The following is a 21,413-nucleotide window of genomic DNA, read 5'->3' on the forward strand; positions in this document are numbered from 1 at the left end:
TGTTGCATTCAGCATTTGATTAACCTGTGCTTTGCTGTCATTTAATGCAATAATAAGTAAGTGAATTGAATGGCTTATTTTGGGTTGTTTTGAAAATGTTTTGGTTTAGCAATTTTGACATAAGACAATAATGTATCCATATAATCTGAAATAATGCATACTTATTCTGTAAATACCTACAGTTCCCAACTCGTGTTCTCTGTCTCTGTGGTTGGTGTGTGCAGGGTTTTCAGGGAACTGTGTTGGCTGTGGAGAGAAGGGGTTCCGGTACTTTACTGAGTTCTCCAACCACATCAACCTGAAGCTGGCCACGCAGCCCAAGAAGCAGAAGCACTTAAAATACTACCTGGTGAAGAACTGTCAGGATGCTCTGTGCAAAGGACCCCTCATCTGCTGGAAAGGTGAGATTTGTATTTGTATCTATTAGGGATCCCCATTAGCTGTTGCCAAGGCAGCAGGTACTCTTCCTGGGGTCTAAACACATTAAGGCACTGGTATTACACATAAAACAAAAGATTAAACAGTACATTGTGTATCATTATTACACCACTACATATCTACAATAAAAAATGTATAATACAACGTGAGATGTCTCTCCGACTCTATCTGCATATTTCAGACACTTTCTGTAACACTTTACATTCAATTGCTGTTATACCTGTGTAGTAACACTGTGGTTATACAACATTGCATCATGTTTCATACTACATGTAATTATTTATTTATTTATTATTATTATTATTTATTATTATTTTTACCTCCTTTTTCGCCCATATTTCGTGGTATCCAATTGTTAGTAGTTACTGTCTTGTCTCATCGCTACAACTCCAGTATGGGCTCGGGAGAGACAAAGGTCGAGAGCCATGCATCCTCCGAAACACAACCCAACCAAGCCGCACTGCTTCTTAACACAGTGCGCATCCAACCCGGAAGCCAGCCGCACCAATGTGTCTCAGGAAACACTGTACACCTAGCGACCTGGTCAGCGTGCACTGCGCCCGGCCCGCCACAGGAGTCGCTAGTGCGTGATGAGACAAGGATATCCCTGCCGGCCAAACCCTCCCATTTTAACTAAAATGTGATATTGGTCTGGGGCTGTAATATTTTTATGACCCATCAATATATACACTACCGTTCAAAAGTTTGGGTTCACTTAGACATTTCCCTGTTTTTTAAAGAAAAGCACATTTTTTGTCAATTAAAATAACATCAAATTGATCAGAAATACAGTGTAGACATTGTTAATGTTGTAAATGACTATTGTAGCTGGAAACGGCAGATTTTTTATGGAATATCTGTAACAGTCCTGACCTATTTATGTTAGTTTTTATGTGTTTATGGTCAGGGCATGTGTTTTGGGTGGGCAGTCTATGTTATCTGTTTCTATGTTGGTTTCGGTTTGCCTGGTATGGCTCTTGATTAGAGGCAGGTGGTTTGCATTTTCCTCTAATCAAGAGTCATATTTAGGTAGGGCATTCTCACTGTGTGTTTGTGGGTGATTGTCTCCTGTGATGTCTTCGTTATGTTCGATGTATTCACTTTTGGAGCTGTTTGGCTGTTCGTTCGTTTTGATGTACGTTCCTGTTCGTGAGTTTACGTTTGTTGATGTGAGTTTATGTTCAGGTTCCGTTGTACGTCGTTTTCTTATTTTGTAGTTTGTTAAAGTGTTTGTTTTCGTGTCATCGGTTTTCGTTATAAAATAAAGATGGCATATTTCCCTGACTCCGCATTTTGGTCCGAAGATCCTTCTCTCCTCACCTCATCTGAGGATGAGGAAAGCGACAGCTATTACAGAATCACCCACCAAAATACAGAGACCAAGCGGTATGGGAATGCTAAACGGAGCAACAAGGATTTTTGGACTTGGGAGGAGATCCTGTCTGGTAGAGGACCCTGGGCGCAAACTGGGAAATATCGCTGCTCTCGTGAGAAGAGTGAGGCAGTCACAGCCCAGGAGCGGTGGTTTAAGGAGGCAGCTAGGAGACGTGGATGGAAGCCGGAGAATCAAGCTCGAAACCGGAATTATGAGGGGACACGTCTTGCACGGAAGCCCGAAAAGCCCGTGAGTAACTCCCAAAAATTTCTTGGGGGGGGGCTAAAGGGTAGTGGGCCAAGGGCAGGTAGGAGACCTGCGCCCACTTCCCAGGCTAACCGTGGAGAGCGGGAGTACGGGCAGACACCGTGTTACGCAGTAGAGCGCACGGTGTCTCCTGTACGTGTGCATAGCCCGGTGCGGGTTATTCCACCTCCCCGCACTGGTAGGGCTAGATTGGGCATTGAGCCAGGTGTCATGAGGCCGGCTCAACGCGTCTGGTCTCCAGTGCGTCTCCTCGGGCCGGCATACATGGCACCTGCCTTACGCATGGTTTCCCCGGTTCGCCTGCATAGCCCAGTGCGGGCTATTCCACCTCGCCGCACTGGCAGGGCGACCGGGAGCATTCAACCAGGTAAGGTTGGGCAGGCTCAATGCTCAAGAGAGCCAGTACGCCTGCACGGTCCGGTATTTCCGGCGCCACCTCCCCGCCCCAGCCTAGTACCTACAGTGCCTATATTACGCACTAGGCTACCAGTGCATTTCCAGAGCCCTGTTCCTCCTCCACGCACTCTCCCTATAGTGCGTGTATCCAGTTCAGTGCCTCCAGTTCCGGCCCCACGCACTAAGCCACCTGTGCGTCTCCTAAGTCCTGTACACACTGTCACTTCTCCCCGTACTAGTCCTGAGGTGCGTGCCCTCAGCCAGGTGCCACCAGTGCCGGTACCACGCACCAGGTATAGAGTACGCTTTGAGAGTTCAGTGTGCCCTGTCCCTGCTCCACGCACTAGTAGGAGGGTGCTTATCATTAGCCCGGTGCCTCCAGTTCCGGCACCACGCACCAGGTCTACAGTGCGCCGTATCCGGCCAGAGCCATCCGTCTCCCCAGCGCCATCTGAGCCATCCGTCTCCCCAGCGCCATCTGAGCCATCCGTCTCCCCAGCGCCATCTGAGCCATCCGTCTCCCCAGCGCCATCTGAGCCATCCGTCTGCCAGGAGCCTGCAAAGCCGCCCGTCTGCCATGAGCCTGCAAAGCCGCCCGTCTGCCATGAGCCTACAGAGCCATCCGCCAGACAGGAGCCGCTAGAGCCGTCAGCCAGACAGGAGCCGCTAGAGCCGCCCGCCAGACAGGATCTGCTAGAGCCGCCCGCCAGACAGGATCTGCCAGAGCCGCCAACCAGACAGGATCTGCCAGAGCCGCCAACCAGACAGGATCTGCCAGAGCCGCCAACCAGACAGGATCTGCCAGAGCCGCCAACCAGACAGGATCTGCCAGAGCCGCCAGCGAGCCATGAGCAGCCAGAGCCGTCAGAGAGCCATGAGCAGCCAGAGCCGTCAGAGAGCCATGAGCAGCCAGAGCCGTCAGTGAGCCATGAGCAGCCAGAGCCGTCAGAGAGCCATGAGCGTCGAGAGCCGTCAGCCTGCCATGAGCGTCGAGAGCCGTCAGCCTGCCATGAGCGTCGAGAGCCGTCAGCCTGCCATGAGCGTCGAGAGCCGTCAGCCTGCCATGAGCGTCGAGAGCCGTCAGCCTGCCATGAGCGTCGAGAGCCGTCAGCCTGCCATGAGCGTCGAGAGCCGTCAGCCTGCCATGAGCGTCGAGAGCCGTCAGCCAGCCATGATCATCGAGAGTCGTCAGTCAGCCATGAGCTGCCCTTCAGCCTGAAAAGGCTGGATACCCAGAACTGCCCATCAGTCCAGAGCTGTCTCTCTGTCCGGAGCTGCCTTTCAGTCCGGAGTTGCCCCTCTATCCTAATCTCCCTCTCTATCTTCATCTATCTCTATAGTCTTATCTATCCCTCTATCTTGATTTATCTCTCTGTCCCGGTGTTATCTTTATTAAATATATTATTAAGAGAATTGTGTGGGGGAAAAAAGAGGGTGGACATTCTTTGTGGGAGGAAGTTAGGATGGATTATGGTGGGGTGGGAACCGCGCCCGGAGCCTGAGCCACCACCGTGGTCAACTGCCCACCCGGACCCTCCCCTGGACTTTGTGCTGGTGCGCCCGGCGTTCGCACCTTGGGGGGGGGGGTACTGTAACAGTCCTGACCTATTTATGTTAGTTTTTATGTGTTTATGGTCAGGGCATGTGTTTTGGGTGGGCAGTCTATGTTATCTGTTTCTATGTTGGTTTCGGTTTGCCTGGTATGGCTCTTGATTAGAGGCAGGTGGTTTGCATTTTCCTCTAATCAAGAGTCATATTTAGGTAGGGCATTCTCACTGTGTGTTTGTGGGTGATTGTCTCCTGTGATGTCTTCGTTATGTTCGATGTATTCACTTTTGGAGCTGTTTGGCTGTTCGTTCGTTTTGATGTACGTTCCTGTTCGTGAGTTTACGTTTGTTGATGTGAGTTTATGTTCAGGTTCCGTTGTACGTCGTTTTCTTATTTTGTAGTTTGTTAAAGTGTTTGTTTTCGTGTCATCGGTTTTCGTTATAAAATAAAGATGGCATATTTCCCTGACTCCGCATTTTGGTCCGAAGATCCTTCTCTCCTCACCTCATCTGAGGATGAGGAAAGCGACAGCTATTACAATATCTACATAGGCGTACAGAGGCCCATTATCAGCAACCCTCACTCCTGTGTTCCAATGGCACGTTGTGTTAGCTATTCCAAGTTTATCATTTTAAAAGGCTAATTGATCATTAGAAAACCCTTTTGCAATTATGATAGCACAGCTGAAAACTGTTGTTCTGATTTAAGAAGCAATAAAACTGTCTTTCTTTAGACTAGTTGGATATCTGGATAGCCATTTTGAGCCGATTACAGGCTCAAAATGGCCAGAAACAAATAACTTTCTTCTGAAACTTGTCAGTATTTTTGTTCTGAGAAATGAAGGCTATTCCATGCGAGAAATTGCCAAGAAACTGAAGATCTCGTACAACGCTGTGTACTACTCCTTTCACAGAACAGCTCAAACTGGCGCTAACCAGAATAGAAAGAGGAGTGTGAGGCCCCGGTGCACAACTGAGCAAGAGGCCAAGTACATTAGATTGTCTAGTTTGAGAAACCGATGCCTCACAAGTCCTCAACTGGCAGCTTCATTAAATAGTACCCACAAAACACCAGTCTCAATGTCAACAGTGAAGAGGCGACTCCGGGACGCTAGGCAGTGTTCCTATGTCCAGTGTCTGTGTTCTTTTGGCCATCTTAATCTTTTCTTTTTTTGGCCAGTCTGAGATGTGGCTTTTTCTTTGCAACTCTGCCTAGAAGGCCAGCATCCCTGAGTCGCCTCTTCATTGTTGACGTTGAGACTGGTGTTTTGCGGGTACTATTTAATTAAGCTGCCAGTTGAGGACTAGTGAAGCATTATTGTATTATTTATTGATTCACTGATAGAATGGTTCCAGGTCTATTTAAAAATGTACGTATATATATTTCTCCTGTCCTTTTCCCCAGACTGTAAGACACGTCAGTTCTACATTAGCAGTGCATCCACCTCCAAGCCCAACTCCTCATCCTCCCTGAGCATCAAGGAGAATGGAGGTACCAACAGACACAGCCGTTCCCCCTTCTCCCTGTCAGGTAGGACACAAACACCCTCCTCTTACCATTCTACATGTCAGGTAGGACACACACCCTCCTGTTACCCTTCACTCATGGCAGTGGAGCCTGGTCAGTTTGTAGGGTAGTTCGTGTTCAGCCAGTGTAAGATCTAACCTGATGTTAGACAGCTGTGCTCATATGCTCCATTGACTTTAGCCTTCTACTGAGCTACATCCTGCTCCTCTGTCAGGGAAGGGTAGAGGTTTGACACAACACCCCCTCTCCTCTCCCCTCCCTGCCCTCTTCTCCCATCCCTCCCTCCTCTCACCAAGATGACATCTGGCTGGAGTGAATAGTGTCTGTGTTTGTTTTCAAAGCATTCTTTGGTTAAAGGGGACAGTTATAGTCTACTTGTTGTAATGGAAAAACTGGATTGAGTCATTATTGTTGATTTGTTAGTGTTGTTTGGAGACATTTTGGTTAACATCACTTGACAGGATCCATTCTAACACCCACACTGTGTTCTTATTGCCCTCCAGACTCCCCATCTACCAGAATTCCCTCTGCATCCTCTGTGTTCCTCTCAGCCCAGGACCTGGCCCAAGAGTGCAGCTTCCTCAAGCCTTTGGCCTCTACCCCTGGGACAGAGACTCTACCAATAGGTTCAACTCTTCTTCTACTCTAGTTCTACCACCACTGTTTCTGGATGACATTGTGTTAATCTATGTGTGATCACATCTCCATCGCATAGTCATCTTTCCCCCACAACGTCAGCTTCAAAGTGTTTTACACCATGGTACATCATACAGCAATAATATCCAGTGATATTATGCAGACTGCCTCACGTGTAATAGGCTTTAGTCTGGGTATTTCTAAGGGTCAGAACATTCCTCGTGCATGCATGTGTGAGTGTGTGTGTGTGTCTCCAGTCAGTAGAATAATCTACACTCCACAGCTCCATCTGGCCTATGCTTGGCCATGTAAACCAACATGTTTGTAGGCAACAGCTCATTCTCCTACTCAGACCAGGGCACATAGCAGAAGTGATGTCGTACTCACACAGGCCTCATCAATAATTAGCAGAAAATCCCTGTAATGACTTTTTAAGGGCTGGCTATCCATTAGCTCATTTACAAGGTTGCGAGATTGACAGGCCTGGGCTACACATACTGTACTGATCAATGTGTTAGCGTATAAACACACACAGTGAATCTGAGATTGGTAAGTGCCCCATCAGTTCATTGACAATAAGAAACCAATAGCTCAGTGTTAGGCAGGCCTAAATCCTTCTTATAAAGTATACTGCTCAGTCTCTGTATTTGGAAGATATGTCAGGATGATTGGTTTTCTTTTGTGATAATCAAACACATGTATCTCTTATATTTTTTTACTATTTGTTTCCTATAACAGAGGAAGATAAATGTGCATTTCACGTATGGCATCTCTCAAAAAACTGTCAAAACGTTATCTTACGAAAGTAAATGATTTAGCATTGAATCATCTGAAAATGAACTGTGGTGAAATGCATCATAACAATGTATGGTGTGTCTGTGTGTATGTGGGTGTATCTGTGTGTGTCTCTGTGTGTGTCTCTGTGTGTGTCTCTGTGTGTGTCTCTGTGTGTGTCTCTGTGTGTGTCTCTGTGTGTGTCTCTGTGTCTGTCTCTGTCTGTCTGTCTCTGTCTGTCTGTCTGTCTGTCTGTGCCCACAGTTCTGAGAGTGAACAGTCCGACTAGCGGACTAGGTGCAGAGGGCCGCCCCCCCTTACTGAGTCTCTCCCAGGTGTCTCTGGGAACCCAAGGACAGGGGCACAGAACCTCGGACCCAGGAGACAGCCCTGGTGAGCACCATGTTCTCCTCCCAAACCTTTGTGAGGCTTGTCTTTGTTGCTGTTTTAAACCCAACTGAGTGTAACTCAACCGCACTAGCTCCTCTTTGTAGATTCTATGTTCTGAAATAGTACATTTACTCATAGATTGTAGATTAATTTAGCCTCTCTCTCTCTGTCTCTGTCTCTGTCTCTGTGTGCGGGCGTGATGTTGACTAGTACATTGACCTCCCTTTTCGGGAGAAGGAAGGACACAAGTTCTGAGACATTCTCTGTTGTCAGTGTGATTCATTCAGCATCTCCATGGAGATCGGGTCAGACGGGTTAGTGCAGATACAGTATGAACAGAGAATTGCTAAAACTGAAAGAGGTCTGCCAAGCTAGGAGAGCCAGGACACTATGACTTAAAGGAGACATATATTCCCTGGTTTTATTCTGTATATATCCAGAGGATAAAGGGCTGTATAGAGCCATGTGTATGACTACTCCACCTACAAACATTGGACATGGTTATCTTCAAATAATGGAAACAATCTGAAAAATCTACAGTAGATTCTCCTCCTGGAGTGGGTTGACCTCGTCATGGTCCTGGTGAGTAGTTCAGTAGAATTAGCTGTGCTAGATAAGGTTTTCAGTGAAAGTCTGCAGGAGGGTATCTCTGAAGGAGGAGAGTTGGTGCTGAGCTGATGTCTAGCTGTATTCTAATCCCAGTATTTACATGTAGCTCTCTGTCTTTTCCATCAGGCTCTGTACTGGCCATGCCTACTACTCAGGCACCTGTAGCAGGGGTCCTTCAGCCCCAACCTGTCACTGCCAGAAAGACTGTCATCGTCCCCAACAACCTGCTCAACACCTCAGGAGTCCGTCCCGTCATCCTCATCGGTACAAACCACCATTCTTTGACTGACTGCAATTGAATTGAATGTAAGTGAATTGAATTGACTCTGATGTTTTGTTTTGCAGGGCACGGTACGTTGCCATACTTCTACGGGAACATGGGGGACATTGTGGTGAGCCCCCTGCTAGTGAGCTGCTATAAGGGCAACAAGCTGACTGAGAAGACCTTGTCCAGTTATGGACTGAACAGTAGCCAACTGCTCAGTGTGGAAACCGTAATCCTCCTCACCCTGCAGTACCTTGCAAGGCTAGGTAAAGGTCTTAAAACACTCATACACTTGCACGCACATGCATGTATACACCCTGTTCGATATGCAAGGCTTACATAATATTTAGAATCACACATCGAGGCTAATGATTGACAGGCTAAGCTCAGCCAAGGCCTGGTTGTTTTAAGTTTGGTAACACAATAGAGAATTACAGAGGACTCTAGTGCCCAAAAGACAGGCTTAGCATGGGCAGCACCATTGAAGATTTTCAGCATTTTGAAGAAATCAACTGGGTGGGTCTTCCTATTGGTTAAGGAACGTTCACATAATTCCATTCAGGTCATCAGGAGGGATCATCTAATTAATTATACTCATGAGCAAATATTCCATAACTGCAGGTGGCAGTAAATGGCCAACCTTGGCTTCATACCTGTTCTAACAACACACTACAGGGGGCAGTGTGCACCCTTTCAGTTTGTTTACCAACTTATAGAAGTAGTAGAAGAAGAAAATGTACTACTTCAAAATGGTAATGGTCTCAATGGCGCCGCCCGTGCACTCACAGATGCAATAATGGGACGGATACAATGTTCCGTCTTCTAACTTTATATACAAAAGTATATGGACACCCCTTCAAATTAGTGGATTTGGCTATTTCAGCCACATCCGTTACTGACAAGTGTATAACATCAAGCACACAGCCATGCAATCTCCATAGGAAACATTGGCAGTAGAATGGCCTTACTGAAGAGTTCAGTGACTTTCAACGTGGCACCGTTATAGGATGCCACCTTTCAACAAGTCAGTTCATCAAATTTCTACCGTGCTAGAGTTGCCCCAGTCAACTGTAAGTGCTGTTATTGTGAAGTGGAAATGTCTAGGAGCAACAATGGCCCAGCCGCGAAGTGGTAAGCCACTTCGTAGCGTGTAAAAATCGTCTGTCCTCGGTTGTAACACTCACTACTGAGTTCCAAACTGCCTCCGGAAGCAACGTCTGCACATGAACTGTTCATCGGGAGCTTCATCAAATGGGTTTGCATGGCAGCCACACAAAACCCGGAGATCACCATGCGTCTGCTGGAGTGGTGTAAAGCTCGCCGCCATTGGACTCAGGAGCAGTGGAGTGATGAATCACACTTCACCATCTGGCAGTCCCACAGATGAATCTGGATTTGGCGTATGCCAGGAGAATGCTACCTGCCCGAAAGCATAGTGCCAAATGTAAAGTTTGGTGGAGGAGAAATAATGGTCTGGGGTTGTTTTTCATGGTTTGGGCTAGGCCTGTTAGTTCCAGTGATGGGAAGTCTTAACGCTACAGCATACAATGACATTCTGGACGATTCTGTGATAACAACTTTGTGGCAACAATTTGGAGAAGGCCCTTTCCTGTTTCAGAATGACAATGTCCCCATGGACAAAGCGAGGTCTGTACAGAAATGGTTTGTCGAGATCGGTGTGGAAGAACTTGAATGACCTGCACAGAGTCCTGACCTCAACCCCATTGAACAACTTTGGAATGAATTGGAACGCTGACTGCGAGCAAGGCCTAATCGCCCAACATCAGTGCCCGACCTCACTAATGCTCTTGTGGCTGAATGGAAGCAAGTCCCCATAGCAATGTTCCAACATGTAGTGGAAAGCCTTCCCAGAAGAGTGGAGGCTGTTGTAGCGGCAAAGGGGGGACCAACTCCATTTTAATGCCTATGATTTTGGAATTACATTTTCGACGAGCAGGTGTCCATATACTTTTGGTCATGTAGTGTACCTCTATGGGTAACACCGTTGAGGTAGTTGGATCCCCCTCCCCCATTGTAACTCAAAGTGCTCAATCCCTGCCACTGCTCCACTTACTGTCACTGATGCACTTTAATGGCAGCTCCAAAAAGCTAGCATGACCTTGAGATGAACATTTTGTTCACATTATACAAACATAAGACCAGTGCATCATTTGTAAATCACGAGGTGCCGGAACAAAAAGTGAGGGTGAGAGGGGGGTGACCTAGGGAGCTCTGAGGTACCGGAACGCATGAGAAAAGAAAATCACCTTTATAGGCTAATAAAGCATTGCATGCATATCATCGCATTTGCGTAGAGGCGTAGAGCAGAAGTTGCACACATGGGGAACATTTTTAGTGCCTACGGTCCGGAAGAAATGTGGACTTTTATAAATGCATTTCATGCAATTCTGCATACTTTTACATAACTGGAATCTTTAATACTGCACAAGTTATCAAATTGACAGGCTACTTTGACACTGACAAACTGAGAATCTGATAAAAATGACCTTGTCTTGAATCCATCAATTGCCTAGGTGTGTGGAGACACTGTAGGCTACAATATGAGGAGGAAATTATAGTCCAGTTTCACTTGAAAGCATATCTCTGTTGTTTTACTTTGTAAAATGAAATATTTTGTTAGCCTACAGCAGACAGATTAGATTCTTTTCAGCAGGAACCATTTGCATTGCAACCTGTGTTTTCCTGCGATTATATTTGAAAAATTGGAAAAAGGTTTATTTTTTATGCTGTTCATTCACAGATTTGCCGCGCGTTCTCATCTGTAGGCTATGACTTGTTGTTGGAATATACACAATCCACAACTAGGTCATTTTAAAAAATAAGTTATTGATTCTCTGTGTCAAAATTATAGGCCTTTTCTTGGTAGGCTACTCTGAATAATTTCATTTATTTTTGAACAGATAGCGGTAATTCTATAACTTTGGCTCATTTATTTCAATTCATCAGGGGTGCTGCAGCTCCAGAACCCTTTGCGGTGGAGAGATGAGAGTTGCAGGCTCATGTCTATCAGATCATAGAAAGTGAATGTCATTCTAATTTTGTGAGCGATACAGGCGTTCTTCTCACACAGCCATGGCCACGCGTTTGTCTCAAACATAGGTTGCTATGTTGCGCAAACCATGAGCCGGCCCAACCCGAATCAACTCTTCGAATATCTACTTTTTTCATATTACATTGGGGCAGGGGATTTAATGAAGAGGCAACTTTTATTAGAATTTTTACATTGCTAAAAGTGAAAATTATTTTTCAGTCCAAAACAGAGAGGTACCAGAGGATCCAGCTCAAATTAAGCACTGCATAAGAACACCATCCCCTGCAAAACAAATAGCAAGTAGACATGGGAAACTGATATATTTATTTTTTATCTTCTGTTCACTTCTCTTCTCTACACTTCTCCTTTCCTCATATCTCCTCCCCCCACCCCAGGTTCGGAGCAGATCCCTCTGAGGGAGGTGTTTGAGCAGATTGTGCTGAAGGCCATGTTGATTTGTCCTGGAGGTCCCTCCATCTCCCCGGCCCAGCTTCCCTGGCTAGCCCGCCTGGAGGCCAGCGTCTCTGGGGGCAGGGTTCAGGTCCTAGTCACCCAAAACTCCCTGGGGGAGGGCATCTCCGAGTCCCTGCGCTCACTCTGCAGTGGGCCGCCCCACCAACAGTGCCTGCCCACCTACGTGGTTATTGTTTTTGCCTCCAAGATGAGCGGCAACGAGTTCTGTGTGCTCGTCCTGGGTGAGTGTTCTCATTCTGTCTTTACACTACAATACCTAGATGTGTTGTGTCTGTATAGTTATAGCAGTGTTCCCCAATGGTGGTCCATGGTCCGAATTTGGCCAACGGGTGATTTGATTTGGCCCCCCCAAGTTTTCTGAGATAACATTTTTTATATATTTGTTGGACATGAAAGACACCAGCAAATCAGCTCCAAGTGATTTTAATTTTGCAAATCTGTTTCTATAATAAAGAGATATATGTATGTGATCGTATATAAATGTAACAAGGTTTGAAATAGTTATGTTTTACATATTACATCTGTTGGGCTTCTTGAGGGCAATTTGCAGTCTTAAAATTATTTGTAATTATGTTCCGGCCCCTTGACTATCCACTCTAGAAAAAATTGCCAAAGGAAGTAATTATAGTAGGTGAACCTTGCCTGAGACCTGAAGTCTTGCGTCAGCTCCCAGAGCTGCCTAGGCATTAGTTCTGTGGGCTGAAACAGTCTTACGGCGCAAAGGACCGTAAGACTGTTTCACACTTGTCTGTATGTGTCTTACAGGGAAGTACCAGGCGAGAGCACTAGCTGAGGGAATGCTCACCACCAATGAGTTCCTGAAGGAGATCAGCTACGAGCTCATAACAGGAAAAGTCAGTGTCCTGGAGTCTAACTTCAAAACCACATCACTAGGTGAGCATAGTAAGTGCCATGGGACAGGACATCAATGGAAAAAACTCAAAGATCATTTCTACTCTATTTTCAATTTTTTTTGTTGGAGGAAAAGTAATTATGTAGGTAGTCCATTTAATGAATCAATCAATTAATCAAAGAAACATGAACTGTGTTTCAAGGCCAATGTTTATTTTAGTGTCAATATGAAAACAGAACAACACCACAATCTAGGTCCCATATTATTCTGTTTATGTATATTTGCCAAATGATGCATATTCACCTTCCTTAATGCCCACTGGCCCATCCCTACTGCTTAGTTTAGCAATACCTTGAACTGGCAGTTTGGCAGTCACAGGATGGGAACGGGACACTGTGCCACAGACAGACACATCAATATTTGATGAGGAGGGTTTGCTTATGTAGCTGCTGTGTGTGTGAGTGTCTTTGTCTCTGACGGGTGGTGGCCTGTTGTGTTGATGTTTCCAGGGGACAACCTGGACAAGCAGCTGCTACACATCCAGCGGCAACTGAAGGGCCAGGTCATCCAGCCATTCCAGAGCGATGTCACCAACCACATCCCGTCCCAGGAGGCAGCCACCATGGTACCTCCCTCCGAGTCAGGTGAGACATGGCTTCTGTCTGGCCCTTCCTCTGTCTTCTCCTCCTCTTCCTGCTGGAGACTCACTATGAAGCTTCTGGATCAGAATATGGATGGATAGATATCATAATAATCTACTGTATATATTCAGCTCTAAGTTTCCAGTATGCTGACCTGCATGTTCCTACCCCCTCCTCCAACAGAGCTGCTGAGTGACATGTTTCAGATCCACTCTCCCCAGCTGAGTGTAGCCAGGAGCCTGCTCTCCCTGGTGTGTTCCATAGCAAACTCAGGCAGCCAGAGTCTGGACCTGGGCCGCTTCTGCAAGGTGGACTTCCTGGTTCTGGTTCCTCCGTCTCACATCCTGGTGAACCAGACCGCTCATCGCATCCAACAATCAGGTACTCATGAGGGGCGAGAGGGTCAAATTAGAATTTAAAGGCTGCACTAGCAAAACAATGGATTGAAAAATCACATTTTTAGGTGGTCGTCTACAAGAGACTCATCTCAGGATTACAGTATATCTGCCTTTTATGAGGTTTCTTAGTAATGATTGTTGGACTTTTAGTAATCTCTTTCTGCCTGTCTCCAACAGGAGTGCTAGTGGACCTGGGTATAGAGGATGCTTCCTCAGCCCACCAGAGGTCAGACCAGTATGTGGTGCGTCTAGACGGAGACTTCCACGCCAAGATGGAGGCCTTCATGAGGAAAGTCAAACAGAACCCCTACACCCTGTTCGTGCTCATCCACGACAACTCCCACGTGGACCTGACCAGGTAACACACACACACAAACACATGCACACACACATTTGAGTAAACTTGAAGTTGTGCTGCTGATACTTTTGGTTCTGACAGATGTAGTGATGAAAACTTTGCTATGGCTAGAGGGTCTGTCCTCCGCTACATAGTGTACTGAATCCGAACAGAACAGCCCAAGCCAAGTCAGAACAAGACAGAAAAGAGCAGAGGCATATTTTTGGTCATAAATATAGAAGAGGACAGAACTACTTACGCCAAAGTAACTTCATTTTTGTTTCCCCTCGCTGTGTAGTGCCCGGTCCGGCTTGGTGTGCCACGGGGAGCTTCAGGGTATAGCTGACAGGGTGGTAAACTGCCAGGAGGTCCTGGAGGCCTTGAACCTGCTGGTGCTGCAGGTCAGCTGCTTCCCCTTCGCCCTGCAGACAAGACAGTCCCGTATCAGCGTTCACAACGAGGTGCACTGGCCAGCCAACACAGACAGCCTGGTGAGTGGCCCTGCGCAGTGGTTCATCTACATCATCTGGTGGTACCTATTTGGAATTACATTCACATTTGAGTCACTTAGCAGACACTTTTATCAAAAGCGACTTAGTCAGTGCATTCAACTAAGGTAGGAAAACAAACACATATCACAGTCATTGCAAGTAAAAACTTCTAAATAGCCGCACAAATAATGGGGTAGAAAATTGTTCCACCACTGAGACAACAAGATTGGAAAGCTGCCACAGTCACCCCCCTCCCCTCTTCAAATTGTCTTTATTTATTTTTATTTCACCTTTATTTAACCAGGTAGGCCAGTTGAGAACAAGTTCTCATTTACAACTGCGACATGGCCAAGATAAAGCAAAGCAGTGCGACAAAAACAAAGGGGGAGACACTCTAGACCCAAACTGTTACAGACCTATATCCATCCTGCCCCGCCTTTCTAAAGTCTTTGAAAGCCTAGTTAACAAACAGATCACCGAACATTTCGAATCCCACCATACCTTCTCCACTATGCAATCTGGTTTCGGAGCAGGTCATGGGTGCACCTCAGCCACGCTCAAGGTCCTAAACGATATCATATCCGCCATCGATAAAAGAGAGTACAGTGCAGTCGTCTTCATCGACCTGGCCAAGGCTTTCAACTCTGTTAATCACCACATTCTTATCGACAGACTCAGCAGCCTTGGTTTCTCAAATGCCTGCCTTGCCTGGTCCACCAACTACTTCTCAGATAGAGTTCAGTGTGTCAAATCGGAGGGCCTGTTGTCCGGATTTCTGGTGGTCTCTATGGTGATGCCACAGAGTTCAATTTTCGAGCAAACTCTTTTATCTGTATACATCAACGATGTGGCTCTTGCTGCTGGTGATTCTCTGATCCACCTCTATGTAGAAGACACCATTCTGGATAATCTGGACCTTCTTTTGACACTGTCAACAAACCTCCAAACAAGCTTCAATGCCATACAACACTCCTTCCGTGGCCTCCAACTTCTCTTAAACGCTAGTAAAACTAAATGCATGCTCTTCAACTGATCGCTGCCCGCACCCGTCTACCCGACTAGCACCACTACTCTGGACGGTTCTGACTTAGAATATGTGGACAACTACAAATAACTAGGTGTCTGGTTAGACTGTAAACTCTCCTTCCAGACTCACATTAATTAAGCATCTCCAATACAAAATTAAATCTAGAATCAGCTTCCTATTTCACAACAAAGCCTCCTTCACTCATGCTGCCAAACATACCCTCGTAAAGCTGACCATCCTACCAATCCTCGACTTCGGCGATGTCATTTACAAAATAGCCTCCGACACTCTAATCAGCAAATTAGATGTAGTCTATCACAGTGCCATCCGTTTTGTCAATAAAGCCTCATATACTACCGACCACTGCGACCTGTATGCTCTCGTTGGCTGGCCCTCACTACATATCCGTCGCCAGACCCACTGGCTCCAGGTCATCTATAAGTCTTTGCTAGGTAAAGCCCTGCCTTATCTCAGCTCGCTGGTCACCATAGCAACACCCACCCGTAGCACGCGTTCCAGCAGGTATATTTCTCTGGTCATCCCCAAAGCCAACACCTATTTTGGCCACCTTTCCTTCCAGTTCTCTGCTGCCTATGACTGGAACGAATTGCAAAAGTCACTGAAGCTGGAGACTTACATCTCCCTCATTAGCTATAAGCATCAGCTGTCAGAGCAGCTTACCGATCACTGCACCTGTACACAGCCCATCTGTAAGTAGCCTACCCAACTACCTCATCCCCACATTGTTATCTTTTTGCTATTTTGCACCCAGTATATCTACTTGCACATCAATCACTCCAGTGTTAATGCTAAATTGTAATTATTTCAACTCTATGGCCTATTTATTGCCTTTCTACATTTGCACACACTGTATATAGATTTTTCTATTGTGTTATTGACTGTACGTTTGTTTATCCCATGTGTGACTCTGTGTTGTTGTTTTTGTCGCACTGCTTTGCTTTATCTTGGCCAGGTCGCAGTTATAAATGAGAACTTGTTCTCAACTGGCCTACCTGGTTAAATAAAGGTGAAAAAAATAAAATAAGAAACAAATGTAAATGTAACTGACAGACACAGAGAACAGTCAGTTTGCTTAGACAGCAGCTGATGTTCTTGTGTTTGACCCATAGGGGGAGGTCTCTCCTAAGGAGCTGGTGTACTTTGGCCTGAGGGACTACAGCAGCTCTCTGCGTTGGGGGGTGGCCAGCCCCATCCTGCGCTGTGATGACGCCTTCGAGAAGATGGTCAACACGCTGCTGGAGAGGTCAGTCACACTGTGTCAGGTGTCAGGTCCCCAAGAAGCTGCTAAGCCAGTTCACCTGGACACCAAACCTGCCTTAAAATGACTAACACCACCACCTCTACTTTCCCTTTTGCAGACATCCCCACCTACACAGCATGGTGATCAGGAGCTACCTGTTGATCCAGCAGTACACGGAAGCCATGATGGCTCTGACTTCCTCTCCTTCCCTACGGGACCACATCACCCCCGAGACCCTGGCCATGGTGGAGGATCTGATCAGTGCTCCGGGCCGGGAGGGGACCAGGGGACGGGGCCACATGCTGCTGGTCCGGGTGCCCTCTCTGCAGCTAGCCATGCTGGCCCAGGAGCGCCTGGAGGACGTCAGGGACAAGCTGGGTCTCCAGTTCTGCTTCGCCATACTGCTGGGGAGCCCTGCCGCCGAGCTCAGCCTTCCACGACACTTCGCTAACCGACTCAGGGTGAGAACTTTGGGTCACACTTTATTTGGATAGTTTGGATAGTCCATCTGTAGATGCTCTACATATGGTAATACCATCAATAAAATATCTGTTGATAAGCAACTACTTGTTAAGGTCACAGTTAGGGTTAGGTTTAGAATCAAATCATATTTTATTAGTTACATGCGCAGAAAATACAACAGGTGTAGACTTTACAGTGAAATGCTTACTTACGAACCCCTAACAGACAATGCAGTTTAAAAAAAATACAGATAAGAATAATAAATAAAAGTAACAAGTAAAGATTAACAATAGCGAGACTATAAACAGGGGGGTACTGGTACAGAGTCAATGTGCGGGAGCACCAGTTAGTTGAGGTAATATGTACATGTGGGTAGATTTTTTATTTTTTTATTTTTTTATATATTTTTTTCTCCCATTTTCTCCCCAATTTTCGAGGTATCCAATCGCTAGTAATTACTACCTTGTCTCATCGCTACAACTCCCGTACGGGCTCGGGAGAGACGAAGGTCGAAAGCCATGCGTTCTTCGAAGCACAACCCAACCAGCCGTACTGCTTCTTAACACAGCGCGCCTCCAACCCGGAAGCCAGCCGCACCAATGTGTCGGAGGAAACACCGTGTACCTGGCCCACTTGGTAGGCGCACACTGCGCCCGGCCCGCCACAGGAGTCGCTGGAGCGCGATGAGACAAGGATATCCCTACCGGCCAAACCCTCCCTAACCCGGACGACGCTATGCCAATTGTGCGTTGCCCCACGGACCTCCCGGTCGCGGTCGGCTGCGACAGAGCCTGGGCGCGAACCCAGAGACTCTGGTGGCGCAGTTAGCACTGCGATGCAGTGCCCTAGACCACTGCGCCACCCGGGAGGCCCGTGGGTAGATTTGTTAAAGTGACTATGCATAGATGATAACAACAGAGAGTAGCAGCGGTGTAAAAGAGGGGGGTGCAATGCAAATAGTCTGGGTAGCCATTTGATTAGGTGTTCAGGAGTCTTATGGCTTGTGGGTAGAAGCTGTTTAGAAGCCTCTTGGACCTAGACTTGGTGCTAAGGTACCACTTCCCGAGCGGTAGCAGAGAGAACAGTCTTTGACTAGGGTGGCTGGAGTCTTTGACCATTTTTAGGGCCTTCCTCTGACACCACCTGGTGTAGAGGTCCTGGATGGCAGGAAGCTTGGCCCCAGCCTCACACTACCCTCTGTAGTGCCTTGCGGTCGGAGACAGAGCAGTTGCTGTACCAAGCAGTGATGCAACCAGTCAGGGTGCTCTCGATGGTGCAGCTGTAGAATCTTTTGAGGATCTGAGGGCCCATGCCAAATCTTTTCAGTCTCCTGAGGGGGATTAGGCTTTGTCGTGCCCTCTTAAGGACTGTCTTAGTGTGCTTGGACCATGTTAGTTTGTTAGTGATGTAGGCACCGAGGAACTTGAAGCTCTCAACCTGCCCCTGCAGCCCCGTCGATGAGAATGGGTGCATGGTCGGTCCTCTTTTTCCTGTAGTCCACAATAATCTCCTTTGTCTTGATCACGTTGAGTGAGAGGTTGTTGTCCTGGAACCACACGGCCAGTTCTCTGATCTCCTCCCTATAGGCTGTCTCGTCGTTGTCGGTAATCAGGCCTACCACTGTTGTTTCATCAGCAAACTTAATGATGGTGTTGGAGTTGTTCCTGGCCGTGCAGTCATGAGTGAACAGGGAGTACAGGAGAAGACCGAACATGCACCCCTGAGGAGCCCCTGTGTTTAGGATCAGCGTGGCGGATCTGTTGTTTACCTACCCTTACCACCTGGGGGCGGCCCGTCAGGAAGTCCAGGATCCAGTTGCAGAGGGAGTTGTTTAGTCCAAGGGTCCTTAGCTTTTTGATGAGCTTTGAGGTCCAGGTGAGAAAGGGCAGTGTGGAGTGCAATAGAGATTTTATCATCTGTGGATCTGTTGGGGCAGTATGCAAATTGGAGTGGGTCTAGGGTTTCTGGTATAATGGTGTTGATGTGAGCCATGACCAACCTTTAAAAGCACTTCATGGCTACAGATGTGAGTGCTACGGGTTGGTAATGTCATTTAGGCAGATTACCTTAATGTTCTTGGGCACAGGCACTATGGTTGTCTGCATAAAACATGTTGGTATTACAGACTCGGACAGGGAGAGGTTGAAAATGTCAGTGAAGACACTTGCCAGTTGGTCAGCGCATGCTCGCAGTGCACGTCCTGGCAATCCGTCTGGCCCTGCTGCCTTGTGAATGTTTACCTGTTTAAAGGTCTTACTCACATTGGTTGCGGAGAGCGTGATCACATGGTCTTTCGGAAAAGCTAGTGCTCTCATGCACATAGAAGTTATTTAGCTCGTCTGTTAGGCTCGTGTCACTGGGCAGTTCTCGGCTGTGCTTCCCTTTGTAGTCTGTAATGGTTTGCAAGCCCTGCCACATCCAACAAGCGTCAGAGCCGGTGTAGTACGATTCGATCTTAGTCCTGTATTGACGCTTTTCCTGTTTGATGGTTCGTCGGAGGGCATAGCAGGATTTCTTATAAGCTTCTGAACTAGAGTTCCGCTCCTTGAAAGCGGCAGCTCTAGCCTTTAGCTCAGTGGCTTCTGGGTGGGGTTTCTGGTTGATATGGTCACTGTGTGGACAAAGTCATTGATGCATTTATTGATGAAGCCAATGACTGATGTGGTGTACAACTCAATGCCATCGGAGGAATCCCGGGAACATATTCCAGTCTGTGATAGCACAAAAGTCCTGTAGCTTAGCATCTGCTTCATCTGACCACTATTTTATTGATCTAGTCATTGGTGCTTCCTGCTTTAATTTTTGCTTGTTAGCAGGAATCAGGAGGATAGCATTATGGTCAGATTTGCCAAATGGAGGGTGAGGGAGAGCTTTGTATGGATCTCTGTGTGTGGAGTAAAGGTGGTCCAGAGTTTTTTTTTCTCTCCTCTGGTTGCACATTTAACATGCTTTAACAACGGATTTAAGTTTCCCTGCATTAAAGTCCCCGGCTACTAGTAGCGCCAGCTCTGGGTGAGCGTTTTCTTGTTTGCTTATGGTGGAATACAGCTCTTTCAATGCTGTCTTAGTGCCAGCCTCTGACTGTGGTGGTATGTAAACAGCTACGAAAAATACAGATGAAAACTCTCTAGGTAGATAGTGTGGTCTACAGCTTATTATGAGATGCTCTTCCTCAGGCGAGCAATAGCTCGAGACTTCCTTAGATATTGTGCACCAGCTGTTATTTACAAAAATACATAGTTCGCTACCCCTTGTCTTACCAGACGCCGCTGTTCTATCCTGCCGGTAGAGCGTATAACCAGCCAGCTGTATGTTCATAGTGTTGTCGTTCAGCCACGACTCTGTGACGCATAAGATATTGCAGTTTTGAATGTCTCGTTGGTAGTATAATCTTGCGCGTGCAGTTGAAGTCGGAAGTTTACGTACACTTAGGTAGGAGTCATTAAAACGAGTTTTTCAACCACTCTACCAATTTCTTGTTTACAAACTATAGTTTTGGCAAATCGGTTAGGACATTTACTTTGTGCATGACACAGGTAATTTTTCGAACAATTGTTTACAGACAGATTATTTTACTTATAATTCACTATCACAATTCCAGTTTGCGTTTACATACACTATTTTGACTGTGCCTGTAAACAGCATAAAATTATGTCATGGCTTTAGAAGCTTCTGATAGGCTAATTGACATAATTTCAGTCAATTGAAGGTGTACCTGTGGATGTATTTCAAGGCCTACCTTCAAACTCAGTGCCTCTTTGCTTGACATAATGGGAAAATAAAAATCAGTGAAGACTTTAGAAAAAAATTGTGGACCTACACAAGTCTGGTTCATCCTTGGGAGCAATTTCCAAATGCCTGAAGGTACCACGTTCATCTGTACAAACAATAGTACGCAAGTATTAACACCATGGGACCACGCAGCCGTCATACCGCTCAGGAAGGAGACGCTTTCTGTCTCCTAGAGATGAACGTACTTTGGTGCAAAAAGTGCAAATCAATCTCAGAACAACAGCAAAGGACCTTGTGAAGATCCTGGAGGGAACAGGTACAAAAGTATCTATATCCACAGTAAAACAAGTCCTATATCGACATAATCTAAAAGTCCGCTCAGCAAGGAAGAAGCCACTGCTCCAAAACCGCCATAAAAAAGCCAGGTTACGGTTTGCAACTGCACATGGGGACAAAGATC

The 21,413-nt window shown here is 46.6% G+C and overlaps 1 protein-coding gene across 1 annotated transcript in view; it reads left to right on the top strand.

The window, feature by feature from the left end:
- LOC129813758 (GREB1-like protein) overlaps nucleotides 1–21,413 on the top strand; it is a 92,042-nt gene that overhangs the window by 46,892 nt on the left and 23,737 nt on the right. Inside the window, exons 5-18 of the mRNA XM_055866259.1 lie at nucleotides 225–401; nucleotides 5,429–5,554; nucleotides 6,055–6,177; nucleotides 7,226–7,354; nucleotides 8,087–8,224; nucleotides 8,306–8,491; nucleotides 11,673–11,972; nucleotides 12,517–12,645; nucleotides 13,114–13,248; nucleotides 13,429–13,626; nucleotides 13,821–14,001; nucleotides 14,279–14,471; nucleotides 16,629–16,762; nucleotides 16,878–17,220. Coding sequence (XP_055722234.1) covers nucleotides 225–401; nucleotides 5,429–5,554; nucleotides 6,055–6,177; nucleotides 7,226–7,354; nucleotides 8,087–8,224; nucleotides 8,306–8,491; nucleotides 11,673–11,972; nucleotides 12,517–12,645; nucleotides 13,114–13,248; nucleotides 13,429–13,626; nucleotides 13,821–14,001; nucleotides 14,279–14,471; nucleotides 16,629–16,762; nucleotides 16,878–17,220 — 2,492 coding nt within the window. The remainder of the gene's footprint in view (nucleotides 1–224; nucleotides 402–5,428; nucleotides 5,555–6,054; nucleotides 6,178–7,225; nucleotides 7,355–8,086; nucleotides 8,225–8,305; nucleotides 8,492–11,672; nucleotides 11,973–12,516; nucleotides 12,646–13,113; nucleotides 13,249–13,428; nucleotides 13,627–13,820; nucleotides 14,002–14,278; nucleotides 14,472–16,628; nucleotides 16,763–16,877; nucleotides 17,221–21,413) is intronic.

The sequence above is a fragment of the Salvelinus fontinalis genome, chromosome 17 (genome assembly GCF_029448725.1).
Source record: "Salvelinus fontinalis isolate EN_2023a chromosome 17, ASM2944872v1, whole genome shotgun sequence".
In the NCBI taxonomy this organism is placed as follows: domain Eukaryota; kingdom Metazoa; phylum Chordata; class Actinopteri; order Salmoniformes; family Salmonidae; genus Salvelinus; species Salvelinus fontinalis.